Here is a 19,234-nt window from a genome sequence, read left to right on the forward strand (position 1 = left end):
TCAGACTTTGGATTTGCTAAGCGGAAAAAGGAGCCCGAGCGAATGGGCCAGGCAGCGAGATGACATCAATAAAATCGAAACGGTTATGAAGATATAGGGACTTTGGAGATTTGGTGGTAAAGCGGGGTCCCATTGGTTTGCGCCGAGCTGTCAGCCTCGGCCGGTGGTAGCTTATTTAAGACTATTCTATGGCGCTAGTTACAGTGGCTTAACGACGTCGATAACTGCCGGTAGGTCAGTAGTTTCTATATAGGCCGGCGATGGCCTGGCATTTCCGGAGGTTCTCAGAAGGACCTTGCCAGAAAATGCACGGAACGCTGCTGTCTTGAGGTTGAGCGCCGAAACATGATGAAACCGTCAATGAACCAGGAGTGAACGGGCCAGCCCGGGCATGCTCCCAGTGGGGTTATGGAGGGTCAGCTCATTAGTGGTTGACTTGTTGACCCTGAAAGGAAAGTAAACTGCAATGGCAATCCCAGTACTCTCACGACAGCGACACCTTCGGCCGCTTAGGGTTCGGCATCCCCCCGCTGCTGCCAGGACCACCAGGACCGCCCAAGCGCTTCCGCTGCATGGCCTCCATCTCCTGTTTCATGATTCGCTCCTGCTCGGACATTTTCTTTGGCGCTGCCATGACGGGTCCCTTCTTCCCGGCCAGCGGGTTCTTCTTTGCTGCTGAGGCGAACACGTTCTTGGGTTTGTTGGTGCCGCTGCCGAAGGACATTGATACCTTTGGTGCTGCGGGGGCTTGTGTTGGGGCTGGTGAAGCGGCGGCTGAGGTGTCGGGGGTTGCGGATGAATCTTTGTCCTTGTCCTGTTCTTCCTTCTCGTCGGATGATGTCGTCGCAGGCTGATCGGTCGGCGGTGATGGCTTCGATCCAAACGCCAAATTCAACTTAACCTTCTCGCCCTCCTTGCGCTGCAGATTCCTTGCCTCGGGATCAATCTCCTCCTTCTCATTGACCTTCGCGCGCTCAACCTGCTCCTGGATCAATCGTTGTTCCCTCTCCTCATCACCCCTATCCTGCCTCTCCTTCTTCATAATCGCCTCTCGTCGCCTCATCGCCTCAGGACTGCGATCAATATACGAAACAAACAATCCCTTCTCCGACTCCTCAACATGAACCAAACCCTCCCTCCCAAGATGCGCCGCAAACTGCGTGAGACTCTTCCATTTCGTCGCGTTCATGTGAATGTGCTGGACACAGTATACATTAGCGCCACCCCTCACAAAAACAGCGGTAGGGTAAAGTGGGTGCACCGTACCTCCTTATCAGCAATAACCTGCTGATAAAACTGATTAATATGCACCTTCTTCTCGCCGTGCGTCGTGCGCAGCAAATCCATAAAGTTCTTCATGAACTGGTTGCTGTAGTCATGGATATACTTTTTCGGGTCTTCGCCGATGAGAAGGACTTGTCGGACGTGCGATTCGCTTTGGACGTGACTATAACCAGGAAAACAACGGGTTAGTATCGCTGTCTGGAGACTGAAAGTGAGGGGGGTATACGCACCATTTAAACCCATTCTCATCGCGCATTTGTCTCTCACAAGCTTGACAGTACCAGCGTAGACGACCTAGGCCTTTCTATGCGATGTTAGTTGGTTCAGTTCTTGTTCGTCATCAGGGATGGGGAATGGATAGGAACGTACAGCCTTCATCTTATTGCTAAGCGCCTTGTTACTTCCTGCTTCGGCGCGCGGCATCTTGTCGGTTTATATACTGAATCTCGACGTAGAATATCGGCTTTGTGAAGGTATAGTGAGTGCGGCGAAGATGCGGAGGTGAAGAAGATGTCCGGTCGGTGGCGGCGAGATCGATAGTGCTTATCTAATCGCGAAGTCAAATACAGTCACGTGATGTTCTCATATCTCACAGCGAGAAAACTACAGGACGTGCACGATATGAAGATCCTCAGAGCAGTGTTACAAGGAAGTGGATGGCAATGAAGTGGTTGCAAATCTACTATATTAGACCAAACTCCACCTATCCTACCAGCATCCATAGATAGCTTTTCTTGAAGAAACGAAATGAAACGACGCCCGAATAGAATACACAAACAGCGGAGAGGCAAAAGATGAGAGTCAAAGTTGAAGAAAGGTACCAACTCTAGATTTAGATGGCATGAAAAAGCTCAGAGTAGAATGTAAGATATACCGAGAGTTGTTGAATCCCTCACATGACATACTCATGAATCGCCGACGGCCCATTCTCATTATACTCCACGCGGCTCATGAAGCCCTTGCTGATCCCCTGATCAACAACAAAGACAACCTTCGACGCAACCTGCGCACCGAGGAATGCCGCCTCTTCCATGCCGCGGTGACCACCGCTCGCAGCAGGTCCAGGCGGTCCGTTCAGACCAGGGTTCCCCTGCGCAGCGGGCTGCGTGGCCGTCTGCTCCTTCCACTCGGGGAAATACTCTGGTGGCTTCACTGTCTTGACGGATGTCGGCATCTGTGAGTGACCTGTTGATCGGTGGTGGGACATGCTGGGGTCCATTGAGGGGGTTCCTGGTGGCATGTTGGGGGCGGCGGGGTTATTGGAGTGGGTGGCGGCGACGAGGAGGGGGTTTACGCCGTGGCCGCCGGGGTAGTGCATAGGCCCTGGGAGGCCAGGGGCGGGTGTGTTTGTGCCGCCGGTTGGGAGGGGAGTGGAGAAGTTGGAGGGGATCTCGGAAGTGAAGATTGTGCCGGAAGGAGAGAGGACGAACTTTTGCGTGATTGTTGCGAGGAGGGCTTGTGTGAAGCCTGGAAAACATTAGTATATGGATGACAAAGAGTGGATATTTACGTACCCTTGATCTTGCTACCGTTACCGACGATAATCAGCGAGTCCCAGAGGTCACTGCGCTTGCTCGCCTCCGGCACGGCATGAATGGTGTGGTGGATCTGAGTAGCAATGTCTTCGAGGATACCGCTGGTCAGACGGTCGCCGGAGTTGGTCTTGGGCGTAGCAGAGAGGAACCGCTCAACGCCGACTTCAACATCTCGTGTCTGGCGGATGAACCGTCCGGGACCACTAGGCGTATCCTTCTCAGGCTCCAACTTGACAAACTCCTGGAACTGGAATGTCGCCTTTTCCTTCTTCGAGTTGGGCAGGCGGACTGGCTTCGCGGCGTCAACGCCCTTCTTCGTGCCCTTGTCCTTCTCCCGCGCGGCGAGGTACTCGCTGGTGTTGCCGCCGCTGACAATGGCCGCTACATCAAGAACGCCCTCTTCCTCCTCGTTCTCGGCGGTGCCGTTCTGCTTAGGCTGTTGGTTCTCTGACTGGCCATTCTGCTGCGCCGCAGCGACTGGGTTTGGCTCCTGCCGTGAAGTAGCCGCAGCACCAGGCAATGGCGTCCCCGCGGGTAGAAGCTCAACAATAGGACTCCGCTTCAACTGCTCGCACATTTCCCGCGTGAAGCCCTTTGATCCCAACAGCTCTTGCAACCGATCAGTCAGGTAATCACCACCGCACCCCTCCAGCGCAGTCCCGCGCCCATGCTCATTCACAACAAAGTCCGTAATAGCCGTAACATCGACCTTGTCCTTCCCAACATCAACAACCGTTGCAGTCGAAACACCATATCCATACGCCACGGCAGCCGCAGAATCCATAAGACAAAACGCAGGCGTCTTGAACTTCTCAAACACAAACTGCGTAATGGCCTCCTTATCGCGAAGCGTCCAAACCGGTTCGGCAAGAAGGATGATCGGCGTATGGAAAGGCGGGCTAAGCGTATTATAAACGTGCGTCAGGAGCGCAAAGAAACAAGGCCAGTCGACAATACGGCCATTCTGCATAGGGAAGATTGCGCCCTCGTCAGAGGCAATGTCCTCTTCGTAGAAAATCTCCTCGACCGTCTGTGTTCCGCCTTCCTTTTCGCCCGAACCCTCTGTCCCATTGTCACCCTCTATCTTTGTTTCATCTGACCCTTCTGTCTTTGGCGCGTCGCTGGTTGTTTGCGCGGGTGTCGATTCTGTTGCCGGGAGTTCATCCTTCATCTCGACATCCTCCTTTTCCGCAGACTTCTGCATGCCATTGCCATTAACCTTGACCTCCACTCGTCTTTCACGAATCTTATAAGGCTCATACTCCCCCTTCTTCTCGCCGGGAAACATGCGCGTCGGGAAGCGGTACCGGGCGGGCGTGAAGGACTCGGGGAGGCCTAGTTGCGCCAGGGTCACTTGCGAGCCTGGCGCAATTATCTGCGGATCATCAACATTAGCGAGGGGCAGTGGATAGGCGACATAGGATTTGAGGACTAACGAGAATATGCTCATCCTTGAATGGCGGCATTTTGTGGGGACTTAAGAGCAGTGAATGTCTAGCGAAATGGGGAGGCTCTGGAGGTTCGCTCGGTCCGCGCGAGAGCTGCCACAGGTTGCGCGCGCTGAGAGCTTGGCGGGTGACTAATGCGGTTTAGCGTGTTTGGGTCAGACTCGCTTTGAATCTTGTCTTTACCTCGACTCGACTCTTGAAAAATTATAAATGTAATTCTGTGGCCTGCCAGAATGGTTTTTCTTCTTCTGGAGGAGTTCGGATATTGTTTGGAAGCCATAAAAGTGAAAACTTGAGGTGTTCGTAGGCGCTGCGCTGAACATTCCGCATAAGACGATTATATATTTTCAAGCAAACCGATGGCGCCGAGTCACACTACGACTCCAAGAGATCACCTTAACTACCTCGGATAGAACGCCGAGATAAGAGTGGGATACCATGCTTTAGTTTGATCTTTACAAGTACGCTCCAAGAGTGTAGTAAATGCATAGGTCATGTACGATTAAATAAAATAAATGCCTAAACTCCGTGACCGCCGATCCGATCCATATCCATGAAAACTCCCATTATGACCAGCACAAATCCATTATGTTCACGAGCCCATACTCAGACGAGCCTATTCCGGACCAGCATGATACTTCTCCGTCGCGGACCGGAACAGCTCCTGCTGCTGCCTGAGTAATTCCTCCTCCGACAACCCGCTCTGCTCCATCTTACTCTGCTTCTTCTCTCGTGACTGCGGAACGAATAATTAACACTCCACCCAAATATCCGATAATTGCGTTCGATAAAGATTGAAAGGCCTACCTTCAATTGCTCCTTATGCTCCTCCGCAACAGCAAGAACATCCGGGATGTAATCTCCAAAACCGAGGTCACGCAGAGCCCGCTCTACATGCTCGCAAGCGATCGTCTTCTTGGCCTCTTTCTCGCTAATGTCGTTGGCTTCGGACGAGATGAGCGTGATGAATTCGACGCAGCATTCCATCAGCAGGTCGCGCGCGTCTTTTGAGAAGGCTTGGCCGGAGGAGGGGGGGAGGATCTCGGTGATGATTTTTTGGACGGTCGCTGGCACTTGTTAATTCGAGTTGATCGGGAGTAAACGGAGTAAGAGGGCCCGTAGAGCGTTAAAGGACTCGGATGTAGGCTATTTGTACACACCTTTAGGAAGCGACAGGTCGTCGTTTGCTAAATCGAGTTAGTTCTAGACCAGGTACAGATGCGACAACGCGTAGGGCGTACTTACAGCTGAACTCTCGATCTGACATGGCGGCTATGTGATATCGCAAGTATGAACAAAAGAGTATGTACGGTAGAACGAGCGAAACCACCAGGAGACCTTTAAATCAGAACCTCAGGCTAGAAAACGTAGTGGGGCATATTGTGAGCTCATCTCGATCGAGTCGCGACAATCTCAAGCTGAAGACTGCGGAACGGAACAACCACGCGGCAGAATGTCACCGCTTCCAATAATATTTCTTCGGCTGCGATTTTTTTCGGGTTGGTTTTTTTTCACTTCATGTTCACACTTCAGCTTTGGTTCATGGAGCTCTTGATGCAGAGCTTTCCTGGCCAGCTTGAGATTTCGACAATTGCGATGTGACTAACTTACTTGGTATGTTTTATCAGTCTATCACTTCCTTGCTTTCTACATGATGAACATCGTTGTCGCCCCTATCTTACAAAACCGTGGTGATTACACTGTCCAAGCCAAACGGACCACTGATCTCTTCAATTTCTTTGCATTTTGCATCACACAAGCTTTGTTGAGCTTTGCTGACTGTTTGAAGACTTAGCAGCTGTACTCGATACTCGGTACTCGACACTCGACCTCACCAAGTTTCTCTGTAGCTAGGTACGACAATAGCACACCTTTCTTCTTCTACCTCTTTTTGTGATGAACAAACTACATTCCATGCTAAGTATGAAGATGCGCTGCATCTGATGCTTAAGAAATGTACCTGCTTTTCATCTTTCGGCTGATCAATTATATTTCTGCCTTGTCTATTTATCACCTCATGGTCGAGTCGCTGCTGACTCTCCTAGTATCTATTTATCTAGTAATCGTATCATCTACGCCTGGAAGGCCTCGAGTTGCTGGTCGTTCCATCTGCCATCATCGTTAGCAATAGTCCATAGCCAGAAAAATGAGAATGAAAAACATACGAAAGAAACTTTCCACTCAACTCCCTCGGCGCATCAAGCACAAGCTTAGCCATAACATGCCCCGGCTGCTCGGGCTTCAAAAGCTTCCCCTCCTTATGCACGCCCGTAAACTTCGCATGCACCTGGGGTTCCAGCGTCGTCGCATGATCCTCCCTCAACTCCCTCTGCATCTCCGTATCAACCATCCCAGGCCTGATAGAAACACTCGTAACATCCGGCTCCTCCTCCCCCAAACTCAACGCCAAATGATTCATAGCAGCCTTCGTAGACCCGTAAAGCCCCCAACCACGATAAGCAGAGACCGCCGCGCCAGAACTCGTAAAGATAATTTTCCCCTTACTCTCCCTCAAACTCGGCAGTGCCGCAGTGATGAAGGAAACAAGGCTGAAGAAATTCACATCATACCCCTTCTTCCACACCTGTATATCCGCGGTGCCGATCTTGCCTACTTGCCCGAGAATGCCGTGGTTGAGAACAAGGCCATCAACTCGCCCGAATTGTTTTAGCGCGAGATCAACTGCTTTCTGGCCGATGCTGAAATCGGATAAATCCCCATTTAGAACTGCGACTCGGCCGTTGTGTTGCTGTTCTAGGGTCTGGAGGGGTTCGGCGCTGCGGGCGATCACGACGACGTTGTGTAGGGTTGTTTGGGAGAGGAGGTATTTTGAGATGGCGAGGCCGATTCCTTTGTAGTATTTTGTTAGTGGTGTTTTGAGGGGTAGAGGGGTAGGTTGGTGGGGGAGTGATTGTACCTCGAGAGGCGCCGGTGACGATGATGGTCTTGGCGGACATTGTGCTGGATCAATTGCTCGAGGTAAAGTGGTGCAGTGAAGTTGGAAAGAAGAGAAAGCTCAATTGACAGCTGTAGCCACAGAAAAGGTGGATGATGTAAGAGGGGATGCCGAGGGACCGGGTCGTGGGGTTAAGCTTCGCCCGCATCACACAGGCATTCCATAGGTCTTTACTGTCTACTCCGTATATCTCGTCAATCGCATTTGGAATAACTTTATCGATTCCCGTCTACTTCTGCAGCTTCCAGAATTAGGCCGCGAAAAGCTGCTATACAGGCTTGATGTCACTCCCACTACGTGACCCTCCTGCCCCTCATTTATGCTTCTTCCGATGACAATAGACCACCACGCTAATCAAAGTACAGGACATTGAATTAATAGCAGCTACAGCTGGACCAAGGTAGGGTCTTCCGGCAGCATACCAGAGGTCAGGGAATACCTTTCCCTCAACCAAGAAAAACCGGCAATCGCACCGCTGCCGGGACCGTCCTAAACCCAAACTCCCTGACCCAGGGCAATTCATTCCGGGAAAGGCAAGGTCCTCCGGATCTTGTTCTTCGGAGGGTGCACCCATTCTCCACAACCTCAGGTCCCAGAAAACATATATATATCCTTGAACCCATCCAATCCATTCACCAAGACAAGCAGAAACTCAAGCGAAACCAAAATGTCAACAGTCATCTTGGGAGGCGGCATCATCGCCTCCTCAATCGCATACTACCTCACGGAACAAGATCCCTCTGTTGGACCCAACATCCATATCATTGAGTCCTCAGATGCACTTTTTTCTTCTGCATCTGGGTACGCTGCTGGGTTCCTAGCGAAGGACTGGTTCGAGCCTTCTCTCCTTCCACTCGGCGAGTTATCGTTTAACTTGCATGAGAGCCTATCCAAGGAGCACGGCGGCGACAAGAAATGGGGATTCATGAAGGGCGTTGCGCTGAGTCTTGGTTCGACAGAGGCTGCGAAGAACGGGAAGAGAGGAGATGACTGGTTACGTTCTGGGACGAGTCGTGCTGAGACGGCGACGAGCGAGCCTATTCTTACGGAGGGACCGGGGTGGTTGACGCGTCAACAGGGGACGGCTGTTGAGAGGATTAGTGAGGGGGATGATGTTGCGCAGGTGTATGTCCTGCTTCTCTATTGAGCCATCATGAAGATATGGTGCTAACAAGGAAAACAGCGACCCCCTCCGCCTCTCCCATTTCCTCCTCGAAAAGGCTCTCTCTCGAGGCGTGAAACTGCACCAGCCATACACAGCAACATCCCTAACCACCGACTCCTCAAACAGCATAACCGGCGTTGAAATCCGAAACATCCACACAAAGACCCCCGCCACCCTTCCCTGCACAAACCTTATCATCGCCGCAGGCTCATGGACACCCCGCGTCTTCACCTCGCTCTTTCCCACTTCAAAGACGAAATTTCCTATGTACCCATTAGCAGGGTACTCCCTCCTTGTCAACTCTCCACGGTACTCAGAGCAGGACGAAAAAAGGGTGGGAGGAAGCCACGCCGTCTTCACGACACACCCACCCAGCGCCGGATTCAGCCCCGAGATCTTTTCTAGAGAGGGCGGCGAGATATATATCGCTGGTCTAAACAGCACGACAATCCCCGTCCCCGATCGAGTCGAGGATCTAAAGCGGTATTTCGACGAAGGCCAAATGAAGAAGCTCAAGGACGTTACTATTCGACTTATGGGAAAATTACCCGACGGGAAGACTGAATCAACCGAGAACGTCAAGAACGAAAATGATCTCACGATAACCCGAGAAGGACTCTGTCTTCGACCCGTCTCAGAACGAGGCGTTCCATTTGTCTGTCGCGTTCAGGATTCAGCACTTGGTGGGGTGATGACTTCGAATGGGGGCGGTGTCTTTGTGGCTGCTGGTCATGGACCGTGGGGTATTTCGTTGGCGCTAGGGACGGGGAGAGTCATGGTTGATCTTGTTAAGGGGGATAGGACGGTTGTTGATGTTAGTGGGTTGGGTGTTGAGCCTTTGGGCAGGAAGGCGAAGTTGTAAGTATCCAAATATGTTGGTTGAGTATTTCGCTTCAGCCTTGTTGCCTTGAAGGGTCTGATATACGCTTTGTTTGCACCCGCTGGCCGTTTACCGATTTTGAGTGATTGTTCTTGGTTCACAAGATCTGATCTAATTTTCTTTGTGGATATAGCAGGAGATACCGAACATAAGATGAGATACGATAGAATAGAGGAGAACTAGAATCAGATATAGAAAAAGACCGTTACAACCAAGGGCATACTCTGAAGAAAGAAAGTATATATCTACTCATGTCTCATCATTAGTACGTAGGTAAGAACCTTGGGTTCCTCCTAGAGATATTCAATCTTAGTTAGTCTGTTTAAATAGCAGGAAATACCAATACCGAACATAGGCTGAAATAGATGGGGACCAGAAGCAGGAGTAGAACATGGGTATCACGGTCATCACAGCGCAATTATAGGTACCATGGATAAACAACCTCGTAGTCCCACCGCATCATCAAGGATATACCCGTATCAGTCCTAGTCTTATCAGGTAGGTAATTCCTCCAAGACGACCCGCTAAAAGAACCCGAACTCCATCGCTAGCAAAGCCAAGATAGAAACAATTTAGACCACAGATCAAATAAATAGCTCCCCTCGTAGACCCATTCAGATACTTATCCCGGGCACCCGTCAACGGAATGCTCAAAGGTGCCGAGAAGTAGGAAGATAACAGGATCGGTCACTTGACCACAAAGTCCCACCTACAACCGAGACTCCAAACTCCTAACCACAGGCCGATACTTCAGCGCAATCTCCTTCGACCAGTCCACAAACTCCTGAGTATATGTATCCGAATAATCCTCAGCTTTCCAATCATCAGGGGGAAGACAGAAGAAGTCATGGCCGACGCAGTTTTCGAATCCTCCCTCTTCATCGTAGCGCTCCATACATTTAGCACAGAGGGAAATAAGGCAAGTCGTGCACATATAGGTCTTGTGGAGGACCCTAGTAGCCAAACACCACTGGCACCCGAAGAAGTGTGGTAATTTTCCCGTTTCGGGGTCGATGCAGAGCGCGTGGCTGAAGGCGAGCGAGGCAGCGGGTTGGTCATCCATGGCGAGGAGGGCACTTCCGAGAATATTGAGCAAGCGTCTGTTCTTTTCGCCAGATACTTCGAGTGCACCCGTGATATCTTGGACTGTCTGTTTTCGTCGTTGGCGTCTGCTTTCTGGTGTTGGGTCCTCGCAGTCCTTGGACTGAGGGATGTCAGCTCGGAATGCAGCAGAGCCGTATTCCCAGGGTGCGAATCCGAAAGCATCAAGGCATTTCAGAGATGCGTGATTTCCCAGAAGGGCTAATGCAGTATCCTTGTGTTTTTTAATGAAGGCTGAATGCAGAGGAGTCTTTCCATCATTGCGGGTTTTGTTCACGGCGGCGCCAGCTTGAAGAAGCTGGCGTACCGTCTCGGTTTGACCTTTTCTTGATGCCGCGATCAAGGGCGTCCAGTCGTCCATATCTGATGATTCAATGTCTGACCCGGCGCTAATGAGTAGGTCCGCTACCCTAGTATGGCCTTTCTCACAAGCATAATGCAAAGGTGTTGATCGGTAATCATCCAGGCAGTGAATGTCCGCCCTGGCAGCAATAAGCAACTCCACCGCCAATGCCGGGCCATATTTGCTTGCATAGTGCAGAGGTCTGCGTCCATCATGCGTTGGAGACTCAATGGCGGCTCCAGCAATGATAAGCAATTCAACCACCATAGCATGCCTATGCTTGCATGCTTCGTGCAAAGGTGTACTTCCATCGCGATTCTGAGGTTCGAGGCATACCCCACAATTAAGCAGCAGTCCCACCACCTTTTCACAACCGCTACTGCTTGCTAAGTGCAAGGGTGTGCATTGGGTACGTTCTCGAGCTTCCATGTCCACTCCAGCAGTAACAAGCAGTTCTACCACCTCAAGATGGCCACCCATGCTTGCTAAATGCAAAGGTGTGAGTGCACCTTCCATTTGAGCTTGAATATTCGCTTTAGCATTAATAAGCAATTCTGTCGCTTTAACACAGCCATTGGAGCAGGTAACATGCAAGGGTGTGCATTCGCTATCCTTTTGAGCTTCAATGTCTGCACCAGCGTCAATAAGCAGTTTTGTTGCCTTAGCTTGATCATTGAAGCAAGCCAAATGCAAAGGCATCCATCCATAGTCTTTTCGAGCAGCGATGTCTGCTCCGGCACTAATCAGCAGCTCCACTATCATACTATTATCAATTGTGCATGCAATGTGCAAAGCTGTGCATCCATCGTCGTCTTGAAGATCAGTGTCTGCTTCAGAACTGGCAAGCAAGTTTACCACTGTAGCACGGCCATTTGAGCATGCAACATGCAAGGGTGTCGTTCCAGTGCTTCTTTGGAGATTGAGATCTGCTCCAGCCTTGATAAGGAGTTCTACTACAATCGCGTGGCCATTTTGACTTGCAATGAATAAAGGTGTGCATCCGTCGTGTCCTTGAACATTGAGATCTGCTCCAGCCTTGATAAGCAGTTCCACTACAACAGTGTAGCCGTTTTGGCATGCTATATATAGAGGTGGGAATCCTTCTTCTTCTTGAAGATTAAGATCTGCTCCTGCTCTAATAAGCAATTCCACTGTAGCGGCATGGCCCCTTTGGCATGCATAATGCAAAGGCGTCCATTTGGGTTCAGTTTGGGCGTTGACATTAGCCCCAGCACTCAAGAGGTGTTCTAATACTATAGTGGAACCTTTATCGCATGCCGCGTGCAAAGGTGCGCGGCCACGTTGGTCTTTGGAATGGATATCTGCTCCTGCGCGCATGAGCATTTCCACCACCCTAGCATGACCGTTGTGGCATGCAACATGCAAAGGTGTCCAGCCGCTATTGCTTCGAGAATCGACGCCTGCACCAGCGCTTAGAAGAAGTTTGATCACCTCAACAGAGCCCTTTTCGCATGCTGAATGGAGGGGTGTCCATCCAATGTCAGATACCGCCAAAGGGTCTGCACCCGCTTCGAGTAAAACGCCAGCAATCTGGTCGTGGCCCCCATAAGCCGCAGCATGCAAAGAGTTCTCCGAATTCTCATCGATGACATTGATGTCCGAGCCGAATTTTAAAAGGAGCTGAACCACCTCGTGATGTCCTGAACGTGCTGCAAAATGCAGCGGAGTAAAATCGCGACTGCCTTTTGCACTAGGGTCCGCATCACTATCCAGGAGCAGCTCGACCACAAGATAGTGACCAGCAGCTGCGGCCCCATGTAGCGGGGTGAAATTGGAAGGGCCCTGGGAATTAGGGTTTGCCCCGTAGTCTAACAGGACCTTGACCACCGCATAGTGTCCACGAGCCGCTGCCAAATGAACGGATGTACCGGACTGAATATGCCGGGCTTCAATATCCGCATCATGGTCCAAAAGAAGCTTGGCTAGCTTGGGATGTCCATGATATGCTGCATTATGCAAGGGCGTCAAGAGAAAATTGTTCCGAATATCTACACCAAATTTCAGGAGAAGCTTCGCAGCTTCACAGTTTCCATGAATAGCTGCTGTATGTAAAGGAGTACTCCCTTCGTGTTTTGTGGCTACAAATCGAGAGCCACATTGGAGCAGGTATTTGATAGTGGCACATTGGTCACTGCTAGCAGCATGATGCAATGGAGTGTATCCGTAGCCCTCAGAGGCTGAGGGATCTGCTCCTCGATCAACCAACAAGCGAATAAGTCGATCAGCGCCACTGAGGTGGCTTGCAGCATGTAACGGCGTCGACCCGGAATTGTCTCTGGCGGAGACATTCGCACCAGCATTGACCAATGTCTCGCATGACTCAAAATGATTTTGACCTGAAGCGTAATGTAAAGCTGTTGAGCCACTCGAACACTTGGCTTCAAGCTCTGCACCATGGTCGAGGAGAAGATGTACCATGCGCGCATTACCCATAGAAGCAGCCAAATGAAGAGGAGTCACGTCGCGAACGGTCAAAGTCCTTGGATCCGCACGCTGATTCGACATCAGAGCACACACTGAAGTACCGCCGCTGGTAGTCTCAGGTGTGATGGATGCCGCATGTTTCAGTAAGAGTTTGGCTACTTCTCCGCCGCCAAATGCAGCCGCTGTGTGAAGGGCAGTCCCATGAAACCCATGTAGTGAGATATCAGCCCCTATACTGAGCAGCAACTCAAGGATCTCTGTGCGGCCGTTGAAAATGGCAGCATGAATAGGATTGCCCAGCAATCCACCGACCTCGTCGACAACGGTCAGATCTGTGGCGTGCAACAGCTTTACAATGTCCAGCAAGCCATATGAAACCGCATAGTACATTCTGCTCCCAGGTTTTGATTTTGGTGGCCGCCCTTTGAGGGGAAGGGAGCTTTCAAACCGCTCGCGCCAGGCTTCCCAATTGAGGTTTGGGACGCTAAAGAAAGAAAGGAGCTGGGGAATTAGTTTTGGCTGATAGCTAGCGGAGTATTCCTGGTGTTTCTCCCATGCTGGAGTTGCATATGCCTGGAACGGACGGTTGTGGAACGTCTCAAAATCCTGTTCGATAGCCCAAGTACTTTCGCAATCCAGATACTTCAAGCATGCAGAGGCCAGTCGATAATGTTGTAATGGTTGGTTCGAGAGAGCATCGTTGCTCGCCAGGTTACAGAAGAATTCAAGTGCCGAGAAATGAACGAGATGAACTGTCTGAAGGCCCCAATGCGTAGACCTGCTAGGTGGTCGAAGCTTCAAGAACGAACCGCATGGACCAAGTATTTCAGACTGGATGTACGCCTCCGTGAATGATGTAGACAATGCATCGAAGTTGGGTTTATTATTCTCCTCACCCAGCACTTCGACTGCCTCAGATAGCTCCACGACAGTCAATTCTGCGGATGCAAATACCACCCAACGAAGAATTGTTTCTGCGCGCTTTCTGTGTGGATTTGTAGGGCTCTGAATAATGGACAAATCCCGCTCGTAAGTCTGAAAGAGCGTCGTGGGCATTCTGCTGACAATATCTTGTAGCTCTTCATTGCTCTTATGAGGCTCGAGGTATCTGCTTTGGAGTCGAATCCACAAAAACACACCGTCGCACTTCTGTCCCATATTGAGAGCAAGATCCTGCAAAAAAGAAGGTTCCTTGTCTGGGAGCTGTTTAGAAATAGTGTGCTGCGCGAAACGAACGATATCAGAGGAGACCAGGCGTTTCGTAAGTGGAATGTCAAGGAGTGTAACACCGAGTGGATGTTGAGCATAAGAGGCAAGTTGGTCACTGATGTCTCCCTCGTCGCGGCTCATAACCAGCACTCGAGCTTTGGTATTTGCCAGTGTAGCCAAGAGTTGACGCAAGAGGTCTTCTCTGCGAGGATGTGAATCTTTACTTGTGCCACCGTCCTCACTTGTATCGCCGTCCTCGAAACATTCATCCAATCCGTCGATGACCAAGACGACATCATTTTTGCGAGATAGATAGGTATTTAGCAAGCCTAAAAGGTCAGAATGATCCGCCGATGGCGTGATGCAGGCAGCGGGATGGTTATGGATTATATCATAAACAAAATCGTCAAAATGTAGGGCCTGTAGCAACCAAGTGCTCAAGATGGAAGTTGGGTTCCTTCGCTCTTCAAAGTCTGCAGAGCAAAACGCGTAGTAGACCGGGAGTTGGGTGGTGTCACGAAGGGTTTGAATGACATGAGCAGACAGAACAGACTTTCCAGTACCTGCAGGGCCGTGAATCCAAAGGACTTTGGAGTCACCCGAGGAGTCATTCTCTAACCATCGAGAATAAATGGAGTGTGAAGTGATCCATTCGCAAGTTCCCTCCAAGCGGGCGGTGCGATATGCGTCAAAGCTGTCATCCATGGACGGTACATTCAACCAACTAATGACTTGGTCGCGAACCGGCAGCTGCTCTTCCCGAATCCCCACACTCTTTGAATCCTGCGAGCAGTTTGGTGGTGAGGTTTTCAGCGGTATGACACTATGGAGCTTTTCCACTAATTCATCAAACCTTTCAATTCGATCCGGCAACTTCTCACTATCAGTAGCTATCCACTCGTAGCGTTCGATGATCTGCGGTGAATCTTCCGGATCTTCTGGCTGGTCGGCGCCAGAGACCTTAGAGTAATTTTCTGGAAATATATCCAGTACAGTGGCCATCAAGTCTTTTATAGTCCTGGCAGTAGGTTCGTCCTTGAGTTGAGGATGTAATGTCGTCTCTGAAGCGCCTCTATCGGCGAGTCCCACTCCATAGCTCCAGCGATCGAAAAGAACTCTGATGCCATGATACTGCAATGTGAAGCGGTAATGTAACCAGTAAAAGCGTCTGAGTGAGTGCAGCCTTGCTGCAGCCTCTGCGTACGCGGGAAGCAGACCGGCTACACCGGGTGTTGAAGTGGAAGGATCCATAGAAGCAGAGCTAGAGTGCTTGCCTGTACTGAAGTTTAACAAAAGATTGAATTATCCAAAAACAAGAAGAGGGACAGAAAGGTCAAATATACCGAGCAACCCCGCGCTGACGATGCCCTATGACGAGGCTGAGGCGTAGGCCAAGAACATCGACCAAGATATGGACAACGAGGCTGAAGGATCGCCTTGGAGGTGAAATGAGCATCCTGTGACTCTTGGCTGCAGCAACACCGTTGCATGGTCAGGAATAAGTTGGGCAGTCTCGCGGCCGTCCTTTGGCGTCATAATATTTTGATTTTGGAAGGAACAGCCCTACACCATCGCTCTCACTCTTTCTGAAAGAAAACAATACAGTACCCTACTAAGCATTCCCACCGATGACTGAGTGGACTTTGTTCTTAATGTTTACTTAATACCGCCACCCAGTCATATTCCTTGAGCAGGACATAAGCCAACTACAGCACATAACGGAAATCACTATTCTCAAACTCCGTCTTATCCTGCATCCCAGACTCGTCACTCCTTGCCTTATCAGCCGGTCCATAATTGCGGTCGCGATAGCGGTTAATTGTGAACAGGTATACTACGTCATTGTCAGCATAAGCAGCTCTTTGTCGACACTCAAGGACACTCACCCAATAACCCAAAATGACAAGCCGTTCTAATCAAGTACCCGACTAGTAGACCGATTGTCGCGCCTTTGTACTCGGGGGCCTGTGATGGCTTTACAACAAAGGGGCCGGCATAGTTGCCCCAGCAGTATGCAGTGCTTAACCCGGATTAGTTTTGGACACCAGCGAATTAATTTCGACACTCACAAGACCATTGCATTCGCCATCGCTCGATGCGTGTACCCGGCCATATTTGAGGAGATAGTGACAAGAGACACAGTGAAACCGACCGACTGCGTGTTCACCAACCAGAAGCAAGCAAGTCTTTGCCAGGTCATATACCTAGGAAGGTACGCCATGCACCCAGCGGCAACGGTACAGAGTATATTTGCAGCCGTCGCAGTGAGAAGGCGACTATTGGGAACATTAAGGGTGATGATTCCGCCGATTATCAGACCGACAATTTGCACGGCGTCACCAACGGATTTCAGCTCTGTTGTCATCTCCGTGCTGAAGCCCATATCCTGAATGATGATTGTGGAAAAGGAGTTCACGACGCCGTTCGGGATCGCAGCTGCGAAAACAGCAATGAAGAGAAGAATTGCCTTTGGGTCGATGAATGCGGTTAGGGCTTGCTTCTTGTTGAACGACTTGTTCTTGATACCAGTCTCGTTGGCGGCGACGCGTTTGACTGCGATGATACGCTCTTCCTTGCTGAGGAAGAAGGCGGTTGATGGCGAGTCAGGAAGACCGAAGAAGATCACGAATGCCCAAAGACAAGTAACGGCACCCAGAATGAAGAAGAGAATCTCCCAGCGCTCAGGCTTAGTATCAGGAGACATCTTGGCAATACCGAAGGAGATGTATGATCCGACGATACCTCCCCAACCGAGAGCTGAATACCAAATACACTGGCGCAAGGGGATCTCATGACGGGTGTACCAAAAACCCGTCATAAGAGTTAGACCTGGAGTAACCGCGGCTTCGAATATCCCCATAATGAAGCGGACTCCCATAGCACTGGAGTAAGACCGGCATTGAGTCAAGATGATAACCATCAACCCCCAAAGAAAACAACTTATCCCAAGGACCCTCTGGGCAGGGAAACGCCCGATTAACCAGCCACAAGGGTACTGACCGAAGAAGTATCCGGCATAAACCACTGGCTAAGTTAGTGGATGAACGAAACAAGCGATACTCTACCCATTGACGAACGTACTAGCAGAGATGTAGTTGAACTGCTGCCCCTCCAATCCTAATGCCTCCTGGTACCCAAGGATGTTGGCATAGTTGAGAGCAGTCTTATCGAGAAACTGGAGAGCTTGCGTGACGAGGAAAACGGGAAGGATAATGGCATCGATCTTCCAGCGAACTCGCGAATTCTATCGGAACACTCGTCAGCATGGTGTAAGGCAGAGGTAGAAGCTCAGTCATACCTGCTTGGGAGTAACCTCAATATGCAAACCCTCTCTATACTCTCGGTACCCAACGGCATCGTGCTACTCCATTAGCATGCCTATCTCTTGGTAGCGGAGTGAAGAGGAACCCACCTCATAAATCGTCGTCTTCTCGTCAGAAACCTCAACCTGCGACGCACGTTCAACCTGATTGACATTCATAATCTGCATCTTGTCGTTATTCACCTTAAGTTCTGGCAGAAGATTCACGAATTCCTAGCGCTCAGAAGCCAGAAACGCCCAGGATATAATACTCTGTCAGAATCCTGGGGAAAATTGCGGGGGCATGACTCGTTGGGGATTCGGGCAATCGCCGAACCAGCCGAGCGGAAAGTGGCCGGCGCCATCCCACATTCCTCCACAAAGCTTGACTCCAACTGTGTATAAGGTTGAAAGGATCGAGTCCAGAAAAACCGACGGACGTCCTTTATGACTACCAGAGAATCCGGCGCAGGTCATCATGTCGACAAATCCATCATCATCAACGTCATCGTGGCTCACTAAACCTGCAGGCCCATGCTGCCTAAAGGGAACACTACACAGCGGTACACCACGAGGAAAGTTTAAACCTATCGCAGGGGTAGAGACATACATTAGCCGCCCCTCAAGCGCAAATGGGTATATCCTACTCTACTTCCCCGATGTCTGGGGTATGTTCACGAACGGACTCCTGGTCATGGACGGGTTCGCCGATGCTGGGTATACAGTGCTAGGGCTAGATTACTTCCGAGGCGTACGTTATTTGTTACAATTGATATCTTGGGAAATAAAAGTGATTAATAATAAGCGCAGGACCCAGTCTGGAAACACCGTAAGAACAGGCACGACAAATCAAACCCGAACTTTGACTACGAGGCTTGGAAGAACAAACATACGGCTTTCGCGAACGAGGCTGTACCGCGGTGGGTGGAGGCTGTGAAGAGAGAGTTTGGTCGGGCAGAGACAAAGTACGCTTGTGTTGGGTAAGTTGCCTCTTCATCCATTCAAATGCCCGCAGTTCCAGGATAAGTGCTGATTGGTGTTGCAGTTATTGCTTCGGCGCTCCCTACGTCTGCGATTTACTTGCGACGGATGCTGTAAACGCAGGTGCATTTGCGCACCCGGCGTTCCTGCAGGAGCGGCATTTTGCCAATCTGAAGAGTAAAAGTCACATTGCTTGTAGGGAGTGCAAATGCTTACATGAAATCCAGAGCCATTGTTTCTCTCCTGCTCTGAAACAGACCATACATTCCCGACCGAGGCGCGGCGGCGCGCAATCGATATCATGAGCGCCAATAGAAGCAAGTACCAGCTTCAGCTGTTCTCGGGTGTTGAACGTGGTTTTGCATTGAGGGGAAATATGGAAGATGCTTACGAACGATATGTCAAGGAGGAAAGTCTGAAGGAGATTGTAAAGTGGTTCGGTTTTTGGTTGGGACTTGATATGGGGAACGGTGGCGTCAAAGCTAGATTATGATCAACTTGGTAGGGGTCACTTTAGGAAATTTAAAACTATCCGATTGGTAACGCGGCGCGAATAAGCAAAATTGATTGTACAATAAGTTGCGCC

The 19,234-nt window shown here is 50.4% G+C and overlaps 8 protein-coding genes across 8 annotated transcripts; 2 read left to right on the forward strand and 6 right to left on the reverse strand.

Annotated features, from left to right (window-relative positions):
• Nucleotides 1-84: 84 nt before the first annotated feature.
• On the reverse strand, nucleotides 85-1,777 carry BDV14DRAFT_171080 (putative C2H2 finger domain protein (Kin17)). Its single transcript, XM_073768327.1, has 4 exons — nucleotides 1,654-1,777; nucleotides 1,515-1,588; nucleotides 1,267-1,447; nucleotides 85-1,198 (listed from the first exon to the last, which is right to left on the reverse strand). Exons 1-4 carry the CDS (start codon nucleotides 1,705-1,707, stop codon nucleotides 485-487), a joined length of 1,023 nt encoding a protein of 340 aa, XP_073629373.1. The 5' UTR covers nucleotides 1,708-1,777; the 3' UTR covers nucleotides 85-484.
• A 164-nt stretch (nucleotides 1,778-1,941) lies between these two features.
• Nucleotides 1,942-4,325, reverse strand: BDV14DRAFT_38850 (putative chromatin remodeling complex subunit (Arp9)). Its single transcript, XM_073776671.1, has 3 exons — nucleotides 4,256-4,325; nucleotides 2,799-4,194; nucleotides 1,942-2,751 (listed from the first exon to the last, which is right to left on the reverse strand). Exons 1-3 carry the CDS (start codon nucleotides 4,283-4,285, stop codon nucleotides 2,177-2,179), a joined length of 2,001 nt encoding a protein of 666 aa, XP_073629374.1. The 5' UTR covers nucleotides 4,286-4,325; the 3' UTR covers nucleotides 1,942-2,176.
• A 422-nt stretch (nucleotides 4,326-4,747) lies between these two features.
• On the reverse strand, nucleotides 4,748-5,655 carry nctB (negative cofactor 2 transcription regulator complex subunit NCB2). Its single transcript, XM_073768328.1, has 4 exons — nucleotides 5,513-5,655; nucleotides 5,428-5,454; nucleotides 5,075-5,334; nucleotides 4,748-5,003 (listed from the first exon to the last, which is right to left on the reverse strand). Exons 1-4 carry the CDS (start codon nucleotides 5,532-5,534, stop codon nucleotides 4,884-4,886), a joined length of 429 nt encoding a protein of 142 aa, XP_073629375.1. The 5' UTR covers nucleotides 5,535-5,655; the 3' UTR covers nucleotides 4,748-4,883.
• Nucleotides 5,656-6,055: 400 nt separating this feature from the next.
• BDV14DRAFT_171087 (SDR family oxidoreductase) lies at nucleotides 6,056-7,311 on the reverse strand. The gene is made up of 3 exons (XM_073768329.1): nucleotides 7,185-7,311; nucleotides 6,433-7,117; nucleotides 6,056-6,376 (listed from the first exon to the last, which is right to left on the reverse strand). The coding sequence occupies exons 1-3, from the start codon at nucleotides 7,222-7,224 to the stop codon at nucleotides 6,340-6,342; spliced, it is 762 nt and encodes a 253-aa protein (XP_073629376.1). The 5' UTR covers nucleotides 7,225-7,311; the 3' UTR covers nucleotides 6,056-6,339.
• Nucleotides 7,312-7,389: 78 nt separating this feature from the next.
• BDV14DRAFT_171088 (uncharacterized protein) lies at nucleotides 7,390-8,185 on the reverse strand (the record flags this gene model as incomplete). The annotated part of the gene is made up of 1 exon (XM_073768330.1): nucleotides 7,390-8,185. A coding segment is annotated over exon 1 (257 nt), but the record flags the coding sequence as incomplete, so codon positions are not given.
• On the forward strand, nucleotides 7,708-9,315 carry BDV14DRAFT_38874 (NAD(P)/FAD-dependent oxidoreductase). Its single transcript, XM_073776672.1, has 2 exons — nucleotides 7,708-8,348; nucleotides 8,407-9,315. Exons 1-2 carry the CDS (start codon nucleotides 7,891-7,893, stop codon nucleotides 9,248-9,250), a joined length of 1,302 nt encoding a protein of 433 aa, XP_073629378.1. The 5' UTR covers nucleotides 7,708-7,890; the 3' UTR covers nucleotides 9,251-9,315.
• A 6,757-nt stretch (nucleotides 9,316-16,072) lies between these two features.
• BDV14DRAFT_188922 (major facilitator superfamily domain-containing protein) lies at nucleotides 16,073-17,856 on the reverse strand (the record flags this gene model as incomplete). The annotated part of the gene is made up of 6 exons (XM_073771130.1): nucleotides 16,073-16,200; nucleotides 16,253-16,386; nucleotides 16,436-17,390; nucleotides 17,448-17,610; nucleotides 17,665-17,727; nucleotides 17,779-17,856. 6 exons carry the CDS (start codon nucleotides 17,854-17,856, stop codon nucleotides 16,073-16,075), a joined length of 1,521 nt encoding a protein of 506 aa, XP_073629379.1.
• Nucleotides 17,857-18,145: 289 nt separating this feature from the next.
• Nucleotides 18,146-19,141, forward strand: BDV14DRAFT_198874 (Alpha/Beta hydrolase protein; the record flags this gene model as incomplete). The annotated part of the gene is made up of 4 exons (XM_073773077.1): nucleotides 18,146-18,418; nucleotides 18,478-18,647; nucleotides 18,713-18,825; nucleotides 18,876-19,141. The coding sequence occupies 4 exons, from the start codon at nucleotides 18,146-18,148 to the stop codon at nucleotides 19,139-19,141; spliced, it is 822 nt and encodes a 273-aa protein (XP_073629380.1).
• Between the last annotated feature and the right edge of the window lie 93 nt (nucleotides 19,142-19,234).

This window comes from Aspergillus stella-maris, assembly GCF_047715825.1.
Source record: "Aspergillus stella-maris strain CBS 113639 unplaced genomic scaffold BDV14scaffold_19, whole genome shotgun sequence".
Classification (NCBI taxonomy): Eukaryota; Fungi; Ascomycota; class Eurotiomycetes; order Eurotiales; family Aspergillaceae; genus Aspergillus; species Aspergillus stella-maris.